The sequence below is a fragment of the Cydia pomonella genome, chromosome 15, assembly GCF_033807575.1.
Source record: "Cydia pomonella isolate Wapato2018A chromosome 15, ilCydPomo1, whole genome shotgun sequence".
NCBI classification, from domain to species: Eukaryota; Metazoa; Arthropoda; class Insecta; order Lepidoptera; family Tortricidae; genus Cydia; species Cydia pomonella.
This window is the reverse complement of record NC_084717.1, coordinates 17,740,080-17,758,498: the sequence shown is the minus strand read 5'-3', so window position 1 is coordinate 17,758,498 and position 18,419 is coordinate 17,740,080. Positions and strand designations below refer to the sequence as shown.

At 39.0% G+C, this 18,419-nt stretch overlaps 2 protein-coding genes across 5 annotated transcripts in view; one reads left to right on the top strand and one right to left on the bottom strand.

Annotated features, from left to right (window-relative positions):
- The window catches only part of LOC133525525 (protein PALS1), a 233,490-nt gene that overhangs the window by 204,715 nt on the left and 10,356 nt on the right, over positions 1 to 18,419 (bottom strand). The window lies entirely within an intron of this gene.
- On the top strand, positions 7,424 to 17,316 carry LOC133526026 (odorant receptor 43b-like). The gene is made up of 5 exons (XM_061862497.1): positions 7,424 to 8,397; positions 10,108 to 10,207; positions 12,063 to 12,164; positions 16,438 to 16,593; positions 16,824 to 17,316. The coding sequence occupies exons 1-5, from the start codon at positions 7,610 to 7,612 to the stop codon at positions 16,896 to 16,898; spliced, it is 1,221 nt and encodes a 406-aa protein (XP_061718481.1). The 5' UTR covers positions 7,424 to 7,609; the 3' UTR covers positions 16,899 to 17,316.

The following is an 18,419-nucleotide window of genomic DNA, read 5'->3' as shown; positions in this document are numbered from 1 at the left end:
TCTAATACCCTCGTCCTCAATACCCAACGACTGTGTCATACCAAGGTATTTGTAGGTTTCTGATTCAGAGATAGATCTGAAAGACATTGTCTCAGAAAGTTGTAAATTTGTTGAATTTACAACCTTCCCCCGCTGTACATGCATAACCGCACATTTATCGACACCAAACTCCATGTTGATGGCACTACTGAAATCTTCGGTGGTTTTCAGTAGCTCCAACAAGTCTTGGCTATTTGGTGCAAATAATTTGAGGTCATCCATGTACAGAAGGTGAGAAATGACTTCACCCTCTCTCCGAAGCCGGCAACCTAATCCTGAATCCTTCAGCAGGGTGCTGAGGGGATTCAGAGCTAGGCAGAACCACAGGGGACTCAGACTATCACCCTGGAATATTCCTCGCTCAATCCTTATAAAATCCTGCGGGCCAGGGCGGTCATCCCCACCTCCTGGTTGACGAAGGACTGTGGTCCACTGCCTCATACACGCGCTTAGGAAGGCTCTTAAAGCTGTATCAACTTTATACAGCTCTAAGACTCTCCCCAGCCATGAGTGAGGCACCGAATCATAGGCCTTCTTGTAGTCAATCCAAGCGGCAGAGAGGGCCCCCCTATTCCGCCGGATTTGTTGGCAAATGGTCATGTCTATGAGGAGGAGCTCTTTAGTACCACGGGACCCAACCCTACATCCATTTTGAGCGGAGGCCAAAATGTTGTTAGCGACAATGTGCGCGTTTATTTTTGATCTCAAAATGGAAGTAAGGAGCTTGTAGAGTGTAGGCAAGCACGTGATGGGTCTGTAGTTCTTTGCTTCCGTGGTACTACCGGACTTAATTATTATTATTATTATAAATCTTCACTTGGCACTTCAAAATAGCGAGTATAAATAAACAAGATTTACTCTATACAATACTATTTATCTTATAATTAGGTCGAATGAAAAAATAAAATAAAAATACACGTGAGGTTATGTGGGGGAGGAGGGGTTAGCCAAGAATCTCACCAAATATCACCAAGGGGGAGGGGGGTCAAAAAAGTAGCCGAAAAACCTCGCGTGACTTGTGCACAAGCCCAAATTAAAATTCACGGAAACACTAAATTTACTTAGCGCCGTTCCGTGGAGCAAGAGTTGGGTGTATTGGGGATGGGGTGGGAGGAGGTTACCCAAGCTGCCCAGGACCGGAGTTAGTGGAAGAAAATCGTTCGAGCCCTACACCCCAGCAGGGGGAAACAGGATGGAAAGAAGAAGAAAAAGAAAGTAAAATTTATTCTTTATGGTATCCAAAATGTGCCATTTACTATACATTTTGATTAAGTGTTAAATAAATAGTACTTTTTTATAATATAAACAACATGGTGGATACCTCAACGGTAAATTGAAATCATTCTGATATCCAAAAATGTGTCATTTACTCGACATTTTAATTAATTATTAATTAGTATTTATAAACAAGGTGGCCACCTCAACCGCAAAATGAAAACGGAACCTAATTTGCTTCGACGTATCGTTTACTACCCAATTTCCATTTCCCAATCTATGCTGTCAAAAGTGAAAATGCCTCTCAAAATGTCCCCAATCCCTGGGAGATTTCCAATTATGGCAACACTGTTTTAATATAACCTCAAAGGCTGTCATGTCCGAGCGAATACGTAGCCAGCGCGCTGAAACACGCGAACGGGCTGCACTACAACCTCAATTTACAGTGACAAGGTTCCAATAACACCGTTACTGAACGACTTTAGAACTCTGTCGCACCGAGCTACATACGCTATTTTGAATGCGCAAAGACGGACGTGAAGTAACGTACAAATACTATAGCACCGCTACAGTTGTTAAACTCCTTCACATTCCAATTTAGCTCTTATGTAGTAAGCTTAAAAGTTAAATTGGGTTTTGACGAGTGAAGAATTAAGATGGTAATGTCAAAGGCATTCGGACTTGCTTCATAATCCTATTATTTGCAGAGAGCGGCAGCTACAATTGCAAGTAAACTGAATAGATTCGTAAAATGTACTTAGTTTTACTTGCTAGAGAGGCTCCGAAATTAGGGCATGTTTGAATTCGTTCTTTAAAGTTGGAGAATCGGAATTCTATCCTGGAAACTTTGGAAAACTTTGGGAAACTTTGGAAATTGGAAGCGGAAGACGTATGAATAGGGTGCAAGTAGGGTGACCAGATGTCCCGTACTTTACGGTTTGTTCCGTATTTTTCATCATCCCGTAATTTGGCGAAATCAATACGGGACAGTACATTGTTCCGTAATATTATGATTCAATGGCATTTAATGGTAAAAAACCGGACAAGCGCGATTCGGACTCGCCCACCGAGGGTTCTGTACTTTTTAGTACCGACGACCGGTCTGGCCTAGTGGGTAGTGACCCTGCCTATGAAGCCGATGGTCCCGGGTTCAAATCCTGGTAAGGGCATTTATTCGTGTGATGAGCATGGATATTTTTTGTTCCTGAGTCATGGGTGTTTTCTATGTATTTAAGTATTTATAAATATTTACATATTATATATATCGTTGTCTAAGTACCTTCAACACAAGCCTTATTAAGCTTACTGTGGGGAACTTAGTCAATTTGTGTAATAATGTCCTATAATATTTATTATTATTTATTTATTTTGAACTTTGACTAATGTTTGTGTACCATATAAATGTAGACTAGCTACGGCCAGACGGCAACAAAGATTTATGGGCATCTTTTTATATAATAAGATTAATAAAACCCTAAACATTTATCCCCTAAGTAAACATGACTGTAAGGAAAAACTTAAGTCCTGGTTGCTGTCATTAGACTATGTACAAACTGAAAGCATCTTACCCTGATTTACTCACACACACACACACACACACACACATCTACACAAAAAATATATATGTAAAATAAATTGCATTGTATTCTTATTAGAATGGCATTTGTTTTATAATATTAAAACAAGCCTTAATTATCTAGTTTAAGTCTAAAATGAAAATGGTTAATGTCTTAATAGTTACTATTATGTTTGGGAGAGGACACTGACTTCTGTAACACAGGTTTTTACCTAGCTCAGAAGTCAGGGACTTCAACACTAAAATGTACTTACCTTAATGCCAATAAAAATTTATTTTATTATTTTTATTTATTACATATTTGTTGTTATAGCAGCAACAGAAATACATCATTCCACTCCGAAAATCCCCTCTTGGCCTCCCCAACCAATATTAAATAAATAGAAGATATCTGTTCTCATCTGTTATACACGGTGAAATTTTATCGGTGATCCGAAGTTGAAAAATATTAATTACTTACAAACCTAAATAGAATTCAATACGCGAGATCTCATGCAATTTACTTCACTATCTAATCTATCTAAAATAAAATAAATAAATAAATATTATAGGAACATTCTTACACAAATTGACATTCCCACGGTAAGCTTAAGAAGGCTTGTGTTGTGGGTACTCAGAAAACGATATATATAATATACAAATACTTAGAAACCTAGAAAACATCCATGAGTCAGGAACAAATATCTGTGCTCATCACACAAATAAATGCCCTTACCGGGATTCGAACCCAGAACCATCGGCTTCATTGGCGGGGTCACTACCCACTAGGCCAGACCGGTCGTCAAATACAGCTAATTATATCGTTAAAATTAATAACCACTAGATACATGGACACCCTATTTATACTGAAATAGGTGTACGTCAAGTGTCATCGCTTTGGCGGGGGATTTAACAATTTGACAATGACAATGACTGTTTTTAAACTCTTTAGACTAGACCCTTGGTAGGGTGACAATAAATAAAATCCAATTTCAACAAAAAAATTGGGGTACGATAAAAAATTACTTAGAATTGTGTTAGTGCTCGATAAATGTGATCGCCATCGATAACTGAATTAAAAAAATATGGACCCGGGTATGTCCTTAAACTACGTCCAAAAGAGAAGTATGGGCACAGCACAGCGGATGTCATTCCAGATCTAGAGCAGAGCCCGACTGGGGAAGTACCTCCACCTTACAGAAAACACTAGACCCTACTCATAGTGTTGTGTTCCTGCTGCCGGTGAGTAAGGTTGCCAGAGCTCAACGAGGGTGCGGAGTGTTAGGGTCGACAACGCGTATGTAACTCCTCTGGAGTTGCAGGCGTCCATAGGCTACGGAGACTGCTTACCATGGGTAAGTAATAGAACGTATACAAACCTATAATATATCACTCTGAATGTATAAATTCAATTTGTATAATTTTGATCTGAATAACATTCAATTGCAATAACATGCAATATGTATAACAACGAATTCTATAATTGTAAATTGTATAATAAACACTACATATATCATTGTTTACGATAACATTAGAAAGGTATAACGTTGAAATAATATAACATACAAAACAAATATCAAATATAATTTAAATATATTTTTGTGTGTTAGTTAATGAACGGATACAGTTTTTAAATTATTATGAAATGAGCAATATATTTGAAACATCTATACTATGCGAATTTATGTTTCAACGTAGTTTGCTCCGTATTTATCTATTGCAGCTTTTTTCTGTGGTAATTCTGGTGCTAATTTCTTTATCTAGAGGGTCACAGTTCTAACCTAACCTAACCCACTTTTCTGTTAACAGTTTCTTTTTCCGAAGCCTCAGAGTTCTAACCTAACCTGCTACCTATTCTGGAAACAATTTATTTATCTAGGGGGTCACAGTTCTAACCTAACCTAACCCACTTTTAGCAGTTTTTTTTCTAGTAGTGTGTTCTATGAGGTTTGAAATTCTAGGCCATCCTACTAATTTTACTACTTAATTATATAAGATGATATTTATATTTTAATATGTATATATTATGACAGTTATATGAAATGAGCTTAACTTATATGTATATTATACCAAACAGCCATATGTATGTCGTATGTTATATTATTTTTATGTTATACTAATTGAAAGTATACGTTTACTTTATTATACATAAGATTAGTATACATTTTTAACGTTTGTAAACTGAAATTATTCCAAAAGTGCGTATATATTATAGGACGCACCCGCTTACCATCAGGCGGGCCGTATGCTTGTTTACCACCGACGTAGTATTAAAAATAAATAAAAATAAATTTTATCAAAAAATGTTTGTTAAAGACCCCTGTTAGTTTTGAAAGACCTTTCCAACGCTACCCTAGACTGTAGGGTTGAAGCAAAAAAAAATCACCCCCCCCCCCCATTTACGTGTAGGGGAGGTAAATATTTAAGGCTTTTATCGGCTTTATTGATTTATATATCCATGCCCAATTTCAGCTTTCTAGCACTAACGACCACAGAGCAAAGCCTCAGACAGACAGACAGACAGACAGACGGACATGGCGAAACTATAAGGGTTCCTAGTTGACTACGGAACCCTAAAAAGGAAATATGGTGTATATTATACACGTTTGCCACAAATTACATAAACGTAGTTGAGGGCCAAAGAAAATCGCCTAAAGCAATTTTAAAATGGCCTAATTACACAAAGAATCAAATGGGGATATACAGTATATCATTACGAGTAATGACTAATAACTATCTTTCTTTAACCGTTACGTCGCTTTAAAAAAAAAATTAACACCTTCGAATAAATTATAGTGTCACACGTAAAGGTGTGATCACATTTAAGACCAACAGGCCAATTCGAGTTCAAGAATCAAGTGGCATTTCCTTAAACAAAAACGTCACATTTGACACTGACAGATCAGTATCATATCGGAAACAGATCGATTAACTAAAACACGAATTGATATAACACTTCTCATATGTATTCTCTCATAAGTCTTCTCATACTTTTCTGTATGTATGTAGGTATATGTTGTTATTATTTTTATTATGTAGGTTGTAACTCAAATAATTTTGTTTTGTTTATAATTATTTGTCTACGATCTGTCTACGATCCTGCACTAACTTAAGTTTTTGTTTGATGCAACTGGTAGAGATTGCCTAAGATTAACTGTCTTTTGTACAATTTTATTGTACAATTTAAATAAATAAATAAGGAAACATACCGCTGCAAGATTGAAATTCAGATAAGTACTTTAAATTAATGAGATCACTTACTTCATCGATTTTTTATACACAGTTTAAATATCAAAGAATTTAAGAGGAATTTCAATGCATCGGCATTGAAAATTTGTTGGAGGGAAGCAGGCGCGGATACAAGATTTGGCTTAGGGGGGGGCCATTTTGAGAAAATCATATATTTTTGGTAAAAAATAAAATTTACTCAATTTAGTAATGTGAGAGCCAGGGTTTTAGGGGGGGGCCATTGCCCCTATGGCCCCCCCTTGTATCCGCGCCTGGAGGGAAGGGAATCGTTCCTTCTCTTCTCTCCAACAACACAAACAACAATCATCTCATCCTAGTTAACGAAGTTAGTGATTTCACCTTAGATAATTTACTTGTTTGTGCTTTATAATTTTTTTCCAGCCTGTTTTAGGGTGCCATTGCTGGGCATAGGCCTCCCCCCCTTGATCTCCACGACTCCCGATCTACTTGAGCCAGTTGTTGAGGAAGGTGTCTAGGTCGTCCCGCTATCTCCGTCTGGACCTGCCACGTCCGCGCCCATCCACTTGATTATTTTTAATAAATAATAATCTCCCGATCAATTATATTTTATAATAATACGGAATATTACCCGAAACTCTGCTTAGGGGGCGCCACTACCACAATCTATCACAATCTGAGGGTCTATCGGGAAACAAGAAAATCGAAATTTCGTTATCTAACCTCCCTATCAATCTTGCATAATCGAGCGATAAAGAGGTAGATAGCTAAATTTTTAATTATCGCGTTTCAATGTCATATTTTATTATCTATGAAAACTTGACAAAAAGCAGTTTAAGGCACACTATGTATAAGTTACTCTATGGTTTGCGAAAGGTGCTAGTGCTGCACTCTGACGGCAGAACATTGCAGTAATGCTCCCTATTATGTATTTTAGTCCATAACTCAACTTTCAATATGCAGCGCGTTGATGTTTTTTTATTCGAAACTGACATTATTTTCGATTTATATTTTTTCCATGAATTTCGAAGTCATAAACACACTGCCCGGCCCGATTCGAACTTCGAACGAAGTCAATTATTAGGTCTAGATACGATATGGATCGGATATGTTAGTGTCATGGTTCGAATCGGGCCGCGCGGCTGCATTGCATGCTGTAGGCAATTTTACATAGCTGAATTAACTTTAAGTACACTTATTTTGTGTCCCTAGCAAAGAAAAATGGATTTTTCAAAAGCAGCAGAAAAAAGTTTGCTCCCATACAAAAATCAGGGACACACCATTTTTGTATAGGAGCTAACTTTTTTCTGCTACGTTACCGAACAAAATGTAACTTTTATCTGATCAAGTTGTTAATTTTAATGTGTTTATGAAATTTACGTATGTCCGTGTAAACAAAAAAGTAAAAAAATCAACATGGTTTTTGAAAAATCGACTCTTTACTAGGGAGTCTAGGCACACGAAATCAGTGTTCCAAAAGTTGATTCACACTTTTACTAAGCGACCGTAAAAAATACAGCATGTAAACGCCTTTACATAAACGATACAATTTCTGGAAATGTCGACATCCAACCCTTTTCCTTATTCCGCATCATGGCGCCCAAGCTATCTGACAACTCTAAGCCGACGCCCAGTTTCAAGCAATCCGACAGTTTCAAGCAGAACCGATTCTGCTGGACTGTGTTCGGTCTGTGGCCCGGAAAAATACCCGAAAAGTATTATAAAGTCTTTTCTTTCATCTATCTTATCATCAGTTACGTTGCCTACAATGCGCTCTTGACTTTAAATCTTTATCACACCCCGCGAAGAATCGAAACGCTCATACGAGAAATCATTTTCACGTTCAACGAAACCGTAGTGGCCTGTAAATTATCTATGATACTTTACAAAAGAAAAAAAATCGCCGCCATTTTTGAAATGCTTGACTGCGAAGAATTCAAGGGAAACGACGAAGTTGGTAGAGAGATTGTTGCGAAACACAACGGCTATTACAAGAAATACTTATTATTTAACACTGTGCTGTCTAATTTCACTTATTTTTCTCAAGTTCTTTTTCCCGTTTTTGGGTTTTGGATTTTTGGGAACGCGCTGGATTTGCCTATTTGCAAATATTATTTTCTCTCGGACCAAACGAGGAATGATTATTTTACTTCATTATTTCTTTACCAATCGTTCTTCATGTATGGTCACATGATGTATAATGTCAATATTGATACTTTGATCGCGGGTTTTATGGTGTTAGCCATAGGTCAAGTGAAGGTGCTCTGTCACGATTTGGAGAATTTGAAAATGGAAAAATCTATTGGCGACCAATCAACAACAGACCTTAAACAACAATACAAACTCCGTAAGGTTTTGAACCACTATGAATTGCTTTTAGAGTAAGTATTACTATATTTTTCGCGTTGGTGTGAAGAAAAAATTTGTGTTTCACTCAGAGGCAAAGTTTGTTTAACCCCACGAGGGTTGTAACCCTCGCAACGCTCAAGGTTCGAAAAATAAAAACTTGAGCGTTGTGAGGGTTTCAAGGCACGAGTGTTGGCAATCGAGTGCAACGCTGGTCCTTGCGGAGGAGCGCGAAACACCAACAAATGTCAACACACCAATCGATGGCTCGAAGGCGCCATCTATCAGACTACAAAGGAAACTGCTTCGAGACTGGTTAGGAACAGAGGAAGGGGTAGAACCAGCAGTTATTAAATAGGCCGACGACGGCATCAGAGCTCCCTTCTTTTTAGAATTTCGTGGGCAAAGCATAGGCAAGATAGGGAATACGTGTTCCAGCCGGTTATCTAAATAAATTGTGATTTGTTTATACGAGTATGAAGTTGAATAAAATTAGAAACCTTACAAGTGTCTATTCTTAAAGTAATTAAAATCATTGTACTATGTGTATATGTAAAATCATTGTATAGGTGACACAGCTCAGGTAAGAAAGCACATCAAATATTTTTTGTAGGTATAGATTGGTGGATTGGATAGCAATCTGTCAGACTTATATAATGTATATTCTCATTTCTTTATTAATTTTATTTTTCTTTTCCTTTTGTAAGAATTCGATATATTTTCTGAAAGAGCTACGTATTTGTATGATTTGATGTGACATATATATATATATATTTTTTATCAAATTTCTATAAAGTAGCTACTGTATGTAATTGCATGATTTCTATAGTAATCTAAATTGTATTTTTAATGCGTTATGCATTGCATGTTAATTATAAGATGTAATGTTTTGAAAAGATGTGTCCCACCGAAATTCTTGCCGGTCCATATTGGGATACCCTCCTCTAATTGAGGGGGAATTTAAATCTTCTCGGGTCAGAGGTGTAGGGTTAGAGCCAGTGTACCTTTATTTGACGTTTATAAGCGCATTGTACTAGGCCTACTTGAATAATAAACTTATCTTTATCAAAAAATCTTTATCTTTATTTTTAAAGTAATCCACCTATTATAGTCTGCTAAATTTAACGAGGGTTTAACAAATTTGCCACCGAGTGAAACAACATTTTCCACTACACCAACACAAGGAAAATACTAACTGTACAATTTCAAACAAAATCAAAGCAAATCAATTAAAAATGAGTGTGATTAAATATTTACAGAATTGACTTTTAAATCATGATTTTGAATGACGGTCATTTGGATTTTATTTAATTTTGTTTGGTGTGGTGAAACTATATCAGAATTTCTTCACATTCGTCATAACTCCAGGATTTCGTCATTGCCGTCTTTATTTTATTAAGAGAATGTTTAGATAGCGTGTAACTCTGATTTTTCGCATTATTAAATTATAAACGGGACTTAATCGCGTATATATCGCGTATGTATCGCGTTAGGACTGGCCAGTACACCACCTGGAAGAATGACCAAATCCGTCGTTGGGGGCACCTATAGTTCGCTTAGCCTGCTAGACCCTTTACGTCCAACCGAATCGAATCTTCGAATTTACGCCGTCCTCGAAACGTAGGACGCACACGTCGGAGGTTACCTCTTCTTAATGTGCTGTATTCTCTGTATTGTTTCTATATTGAGGTGTGAAATAAAGAGTATTTGTATTGTATTGTACATAACAAATCTGTTCTTTACAGGTACTGCGACAAGTTCCAAGACGTGATCGGCGGAACGATGTTCGTTCAGTATGGGATCGGGTCCGGCATCATTTGCGTCGTCATGTGCGGTTTACTTCTGGTAAAATACATACACAGTCAGTATCCATACAGTCCGTCTAAGATAACCTTGCTTGCACCGACTTTGACACAAACAAAAAATGCCTAGAAACAAGTGTGGAAGTGATATTTTTTCTAAATAATATTGACAGTTACACATTTCGTCACAGCTTGAACGGACTGTAGTATAGTCAAAACGTTTTAACAAAAAATAAAACCGACTTCAAATATTACCAAAAGCGCCATACATTATGTACCTACCTATAACATTTGAAGAGTTCCCTCGATTTCTCCAAGATCCCATCATCAGACCCCGACTCGGTGCCAACGGGACCATCTCGGGGTTATACCCGTTCGATTAAAAAAAAAATGAAAATCGGTTCACGATTCTCGGAGATATCGAGTAACATACATACAAAAAAAAACAGTCGAATTGAGAACCTCCTCCTTTTTTGAAGTCGGCTAAAAATATGTACTATTCCATAGGAATAAAACTCTAATCGTATAAAATTAAATTAAATTATCATTTATTTCTACCATCTGGGATAGGGTAAGGTGGGGTAAGATTATCACCGGAACAAGACTAACACTTAGTTATTTAGTTAGTTCTGGGCATTTTCAACAAATCGTTCACCATTGTGCTTATTTGGCGTAAAACGAGGCAGGCTACTCGGACCACCCCAGCTTGCAGGGAAAGACAAATAATTGTAGGGAATCTTCATAGGGTAAACCGTATCCAACAACTGTTAGTCTTGCCCCGAGAAAAATAAACTATGATCGTCTTACCCTTTACCTTATGTAAAACAAGTACCTACAATGTAACAGATACTTTTGAACGTAAACTGTAGAGATATACCTAACTCTATTTGTATTGTAAGGGCGTCCGCTAGGTGGCACTGGTGCAACGAAGGTGGGCGGGTTAACGAAAATTAGTATGAGCAACGCTAACTGGTTCGCCTAGCAGGAAGACGTCCTGTCGGACGCCCCAGGTATCGCTGGAGCGACTTGGTGGAGGCGGATCGAGAAGTCGCACAGGACCGAGAAAAGTGGCGTTGTCTTGTGTCGGAGGTCATGTCTCATTTTGGGTCGCTGAGCCAACTGAGTAAGTAACGCTAACTGGCCCAGACCGCGGACGCGTGCGGCGGATTTTACCTACGTGGCACCCTCGTGCATGCACCCGGTCCGGGCACCCGCACCAGCTAGCGGACGCGCTAACCGGCATTTAACTAGTAAACATGTGTCGCTCACGAGTGAATGATTTAAATGAACTATAGGTATCTTTTGGTTTCACTCACTCTCAACTCACTGAAGATTTAACTCTCAGTAACTCATCTATCTCAGTGTTATTTGCTCGCTCTTTCCCACTCCGAATGAGCCGGCCGAGCCAAATTAACGAGTGAGACGATGTTTCGAAGCGGTTCGGAAGAATTCGGAGGGTGCCGGAAAAACATGGAGGGATCGTATCGCGTGATTCGCTATCTTGGTCGCTCTTATGGCTGTGTGTATTATCCTACTCGTGAACAAGATAGTCTACAGATCCACTGAGCGAAATGAGTGATATATATCTTCGCGAGCGAAAGATATGAATCAATCTTTTCAACTCAGTGGAGCGTTTTTCGCATTATAACTAGTAGCAGGTTCTTTTATTCTCTACTATTGTTGCTGGTTTTACTTGACACAAATTTAATTATCACCTAGGAACAGGAACCCCACAGGTAGCGCACATGATTTTTAGCTCATGTGTATCTATGGGCCTTAGTTGCCTGAAAATAATAGATATTTAATACTACATAGCTCTTCAGCACACTTAAATATTAGGTAAGCATTTATTGTACTTATATTGAAAGTGTTTATTTCATCGTATTTCCCTGTTAAAGCCTTCATCACTGGAGACACAAATGTTCATGGTTGGCTACTTTATGGTGATGAACCTGCAGATCTTCGTCCCAGCCTGGCTTGGAACCCAGCTTACCTACAAGGTAAGTGGGTGGAGCAACTAATTCTTATTGCTTATTCTGTCCCGTCAGCAAGGGGACAAAAGTAGCACATGTGTTTTAGGCAACTGCATGACATATTTATTTTAAAAACTACGAAATACGTTATTTTTTATATACTACGTCGGTGGCAAACAAGCATACGGCCTGCCTGATGGTAAGCAGTATCCGTAGCCTATGTACGCCTGCAACTCCAGAGGAGTTACATGCGCGTTGCCGACCCTAACCCCCTCCCACCCTCGTTGAGCTCTGGCAACCTTACTCACCGGCAGGAACACAACACTATGAGTAGGGTCTAGTGTTATTTGGCTGCGATTTTCTGTAAGGTGGAGGTACTTCCCCAATTGGGCTCTGCTCTAGATCTGGAATGACATCTGCTGTGTTGTGCCCTACCACACAGAGCGAGATGACATTCACAATGCCCATACCTCTCTTGTGAACGTAGTTTAAGGACATACCCGGGTCCAAACGTTATGGTTGCGATGAACTACGCAACCCCGCAGTGTCAGGGAGCCGGCCGCGGAACCGCCGGTACTTGAGAAACTTGACACCCTTCGGCCAAAACTCTTCCTTGTTGAAATGTTAAACCTCATTTTAATAAAATGCTTAATAGTTTACCTACTATAAATATGCATGTTTTGTTTAATGCTTCTTCTTCGTCTTCTCCTCATTCGTTTTGCTCTTGTAGACCGCGGGCCAGGAGTATATTTGATCAATCATCGCCTGATGTTGCTGCTGTTTTAAACTAAAAAAATGGACAGCCGGTTCTATCGCGGTAGAATGACCGTCAGCTGTAAAATGAACATGTAAAAAATATGCGCCTTACCACTTTATGATGTGCGGCATAGTATGCGTATTGTGTAAATTGCGTAATCCGTTGATGGCTTTTCAGGCGTTTACGCCTGACGAAATGCTACATGCAAAGTGTCATGTTATTACCACCTCATGTTATTACCACCGCGACATAACCGGCTGACGATTTTTAACTAAGAACAGCATCTGAACTATCATTTGACAAAGTATCAAACGGGTGGCGATGACAATTTTGTTTTTTGTTTTACGTTTTCGGTGGCTGCCATTTCTCAACGCACCAACGGAGCGGCAGCTGACATCCACGAGGGTTCATCATACCTAGCCGTTAACCACTACACGAGTTTTAAGCCGGGAGGCGATTGGTCATGGAAATTGTTCCTGGCTCGCGGTCTATTGGCAGAGCGGTCGTGGTCACGTTGAGGCGCCCGCATCGGTTATGTTATGTATGGTATTTAATGATATGAAACCATTAAAGCCAGGGTTTTTTTGAACCCACTTGCATCATCCCACTAACCCGACGTTAAGCGGTTAAACCGGTAACCTAGTGTCAAATTGTACTGGTAATCATGGTAACTCCACGTTTAACCGGTTAACCCCGGGTTAGTGGAATGGTGCAAGTGCACTCAAGTATTAACAACATCAATCCCAACTGGGTATTGGTGTACCTTATGTCGTTCCGATAAGGTTTACGAAATGTCAGTGAACAGTATGGAAGATGGTAGAGCTATGAAAATTCGTCTCGTTCGTGTAATGGTTGTCTAGCCAACCAATGCATTGGAGGTGCAGCGATCACGGAACTACTGAGGATCGACCGGCACAGATCGAGGCAACGATCGATATTTGATCAATCGGCCTAACCAAGATGGCAATCGTTAATAAAAGACACCAATCGCAACTTAAATCGCCTTCGGCAGGGTGTTTATCCTCATACCCTAGAGCCTAAATGGTCGCCCAGCTAGCGCTAGAAAGCTGCAATTTGGCATGGACACATAAATCATGCAAGGCGACTTAGGCGACAGAACGATGAAATAAAAAGTACAAGAATTGTTTTAGGTGATGTATTTTTTTTAATTCGCTTTAACCTAATAGTGTGGGGTATATTTGGATAGGTCTTTCAAAACGAATAAGTGTCTTCAAGTTCTTCAACAATCGTTTTTTTATAAAATAAATATTTTCGGAAATATTCACACCGAAAGAAAAAAAATGCCCCCCCCCCCCCCCCCACTAACTTTTGATCCAAAAATAAATATTGATTTATTAAGCTTTTGTGTTACGATTTTTTTTTACTATAGCGAACATGATCGGTCCAGCCGTTGTAATGTACCCACATGATGTTCAGCGGAGATCTAGTGGCTGGTTCAGTTGAAGGGCGAAGAACAGAAAGCCGCCTTGATGGTCACATTGTATTTAATAATTAAAGCACGGAAATACTTATGTTTAGGGTTCCGTAGCCAAATGGCAAAAAACGGAACTCTTATGGATTCGTCATGTCTGTCTATCTGTTTGTCCGTCCGTATGTCACAACCCTTTTTTTCGAAACTATAAGAACTATACTGTTGAAACTTGGTAAATAGATGTATTTTGTGAACCGCATTAAGATTTCACACAAAAATAGAAAAAAAGCAATAAATATGTTGGGGGTTCCCCATACTTAGAACTGAAACTCAAATTTTTCTTCAAATAACCGGCCAAGAGCATGTCGGGCCACGCTCAGTGTAGGGTTCCGTAGTTACTCTTCCGTCACAATAAGCTAAACTGGAGCTTAAAGTGTTGTAAATGGTACCTTTCACCCGAGTTAAACAAATAGGCAAATTTGCATAATCAGTACCTAATTAAAGTAAGTCTTTTTACTATGAAGGGAAAACTTTTTGCGATAACTCAAAAACAGCTAAATTGATCATGTCCGCTATAGTTTTCATTTAATGTCTTTCTTAAGCTCTACTTCCACGATTTTTTTCATATTTTTTGGACCTATGGTTCAAAAGTTAGAGGGGGGGGACACATTTTTTTTTCTTTCGGAGCGATTATCTCCGAATATATTCACTTTATCAAAAAATGTTTCTTGAAAACCCTTATTAGTTTTGAAAGACCTTTCCAACGATACCCCACACTCTAGGGTTGAAGCGAAAAAAAAAATTCACCCCCACTTTACGTGTAGAGGAGGTACCCTAAAAAAAATTAAATTTTTAGATTTTATTGTACGATTTTGTCGGCTTTATTGATTTATATATCCATGCCAAAATTCAGCTTTCTAGCACTAACGACCACGGAGCAAAGCCTCGGACAGACAGACAGACAGACAGACAGACAGACGGACATGGCGAAACTATTGGGAGCGTGCACGACTGTCACGCAACCTAGTGTCCGCAATTCTAGGGGAAAACGTCAATTCTCTACATCTTATAAAACTACTCCAAAACTAAAAACTACTGAACGGATTTTCATACGACTTTTATCTATCAATAGAGTGATTCTTGAGGAAGGCTTCAGTATATAACTTGTTAAGGTTTTGTGTAAATTGTTTGAAATATAACGATGTTGGCGGAAAAAATCACGCTGGCTAGGAGCTTTAATCGAAAACGCTGCCTAATCCGTTTGAGCTATAACAATACAATGTATGGTGGGGTTGTTTCTTATTCATAGGTCTACAAAAAAGTCCGCGATGTGAAATGTCTATCTTTTAAGGATAACTTACTATATCCATTCTTAACTTCTAGAAAAAGATCACGTAATATGTGGCATTTGCAAAGCTATTTACATGGATACATTATTAACAATTATCAAAATAAATACGTTAGTTATATTAAGCATTTCATACAGATTACAATGGTCCCTTACACCATACAATTTAAATGAATATTTCAGGAGTAATCGTAAATCAAAGTTTCATTTCGAGCCATATAATTGTACGAAATGTTAAAGACGCTACCCGCAGTTAGTTCAAATTTTTACCACCTTATGCGCTGGGATCGCTTTACTTACCCCCACCACGCACTTCGCACGGTCCCAATAAGGGTTCCGTTTTATGCCATTTGGCTACGGAACCCTAAATAGGTCTTCAAAAATGTTATTGAGGTTTCTAATATCATTTTTTTCTAAACTGAATAGTTTGCGCGAGAGACACTTCCAAAGTGGTAAAATGTGTCCCCCCCCCCCTGTAACTTCTAAAATAAGATAATGATAAAACTAAAAAAAATATATGATGTACATTACCATGCAAACTTCCACCGAAAATTGGTTTGAACAAGATCTAGTAAAGTAGTTTTTTTTTTTTGAATACGTCATGAACCCTTCATTTTTGTTTTGCGTTTGTCATCTTGGCTAAGCTCCCAGTTTGTTTGAAAATTGCAATGGTACTCCTAAGCCTTACTACCTATAAAGTTTACACGTTATACTATTCGATTTTCTTATCTGTTATTCTTATTTTTTATCCATATGTGCGCAGAGCGAAGAGTTGACAACGGCAGCGTACAAAAGCGAATGGCTGCCGTGCTCCAAACGGTGCAAGAGCAGCATCAAGCTTTTGATGGAGAGAGCAAAGAGCCCTGTCATCATCACCGGCCTGAAGATATTTCCTCTGTCACTAGCTACTTACATACAGGTACATTTTCAAAGCTAAAAAATATTCTTATAAAACAGTTTATCTTTATGCTGGCCGTAATGTGCAGGTTTTGAACGAATTATAGAAGATTTATTATGTTATGTTATATTATGGAATGTTAATTGTGTGTAGTTGCAGCAAACAAATAAACGCTTTATCTATATATCTATCATTAAGTATGTTATATATAGTGTGTAGATAAAATATTTTAAGGGAAGTTTTCCTTTCAGATAATGAAAACAGCCTACTCCTGCTTCGCATTGCTTCGAATCATCCAAGACCGCCAAGAACAAGCTGCCCCATAATGCCTTTATCATCATCATAATCATCATTTTAACCTCCATTCGCCCACTGCTCTCGATCATAGGCCTCTATTCGTGTACGCCACTTATCCCGGGCCTGGGCTAGTCACATCCAGAAGTGTCCCGCGATTATTCGAATGTAAATCTACGGAACATCGCGCCACACCACAACATCAGACCTCCGGAGAGGTGAGCTCGGGGCTCACACCCGTAGCAGAGCAAGCACAACTCGCCTCGGATACAGCCTGAAGCTGCACACGCCAGCTAAGCTACCGGTCGCCTGCACCGCGGCCCCGAAGCCTGGCCCCGCTCAAACGGTATCAGCAGGCTAGGGATCGAGGGGTTGAATAACGATCGGTAGCGAAGAGCTGGCCTACACCATCAGCACACACCGTCCTCCAAACGACGGCCAATTGACCTCCCCACCGATCGGTGGGGAGCGACCCGCCACAGCTGAAAGGCGGACGCGGCCACTCATAGCTCCAGTGAGGGAGGTATCGAATGATATCAATCCATATTCGAATGTCATCCACCCAACGAGCCAACGGACACCAGGCGCTTCTTTCATCCGAAAGCGGCCACCAATCCGTCAACATTTTGGTCCATAATGTCATAACTTTGTTTATAACTATAATTAGCAATAAACTGCAATTATAAATAATTAGCAATAAAGTTATCAAGAAAATTATATTAGTTAGAGAATCAGCCTTTGTAAAGTAAATTATAATATTCCTGAGGGCCTACCGCGAACCACGTTCGACGTGTTGCCTCCCTGTCACATTTACGTACGAATTTACAAGTGCGACAGAGAGGCAACACGTCGAACGTGGTTCGCGGTAGGTCTTCTGACGTTCCACAAGTAAAGGTAGGTACTAAAGGTACTTTAGGGGGGTTGGCGATTGATTACGTTATTAAATATTAACGATGCTACAATACGCTACGTGACATAAGCACCCACGGAGCGTCACATTTTTGTCAACCATAAACGGACTGTTAGCCGACCATTTTGTAAAAAGTATTTTTCATTTCTCATGCTCTAAAATAGGGTCATTGCTGTTCTAAAAAGTGTGCAGAAAGTGATACGTTTCTGCGCTAGAGCATTTTACTTTCCCAGTACGATATTTTTAATTTTTACGATGAAAAAATGAAATTTGGTTTTAAATGGATTTGTTATACAATTTCCATTCGGATACTTAACTCCCCGTTCCATAAATAACAATATTTTTTACCCAAATGGTTGATTGAAAGTAACCTCAAGAATTGATATAAAAATTATACCTAGTCATGTTTAAAAAAATCACATGTATTTTACTTTCCTCGTATTCTAAATGAAAAGTAGAGTGTTTAATTCGGGTGAAAGGCATCATTTCAGCCTCGAAACGTAGTCTTCGGGGAAATGAGGGCCTACCGCGAACCATGTTCGACGTGTTGCCTCCCTATCACACTTACGCTCGAATTTACAAGTGCGACAGAGAGGCAACACGTCGAACGTGGTTCGCGGCAGGCCCTCTGTTTTCACTGCTC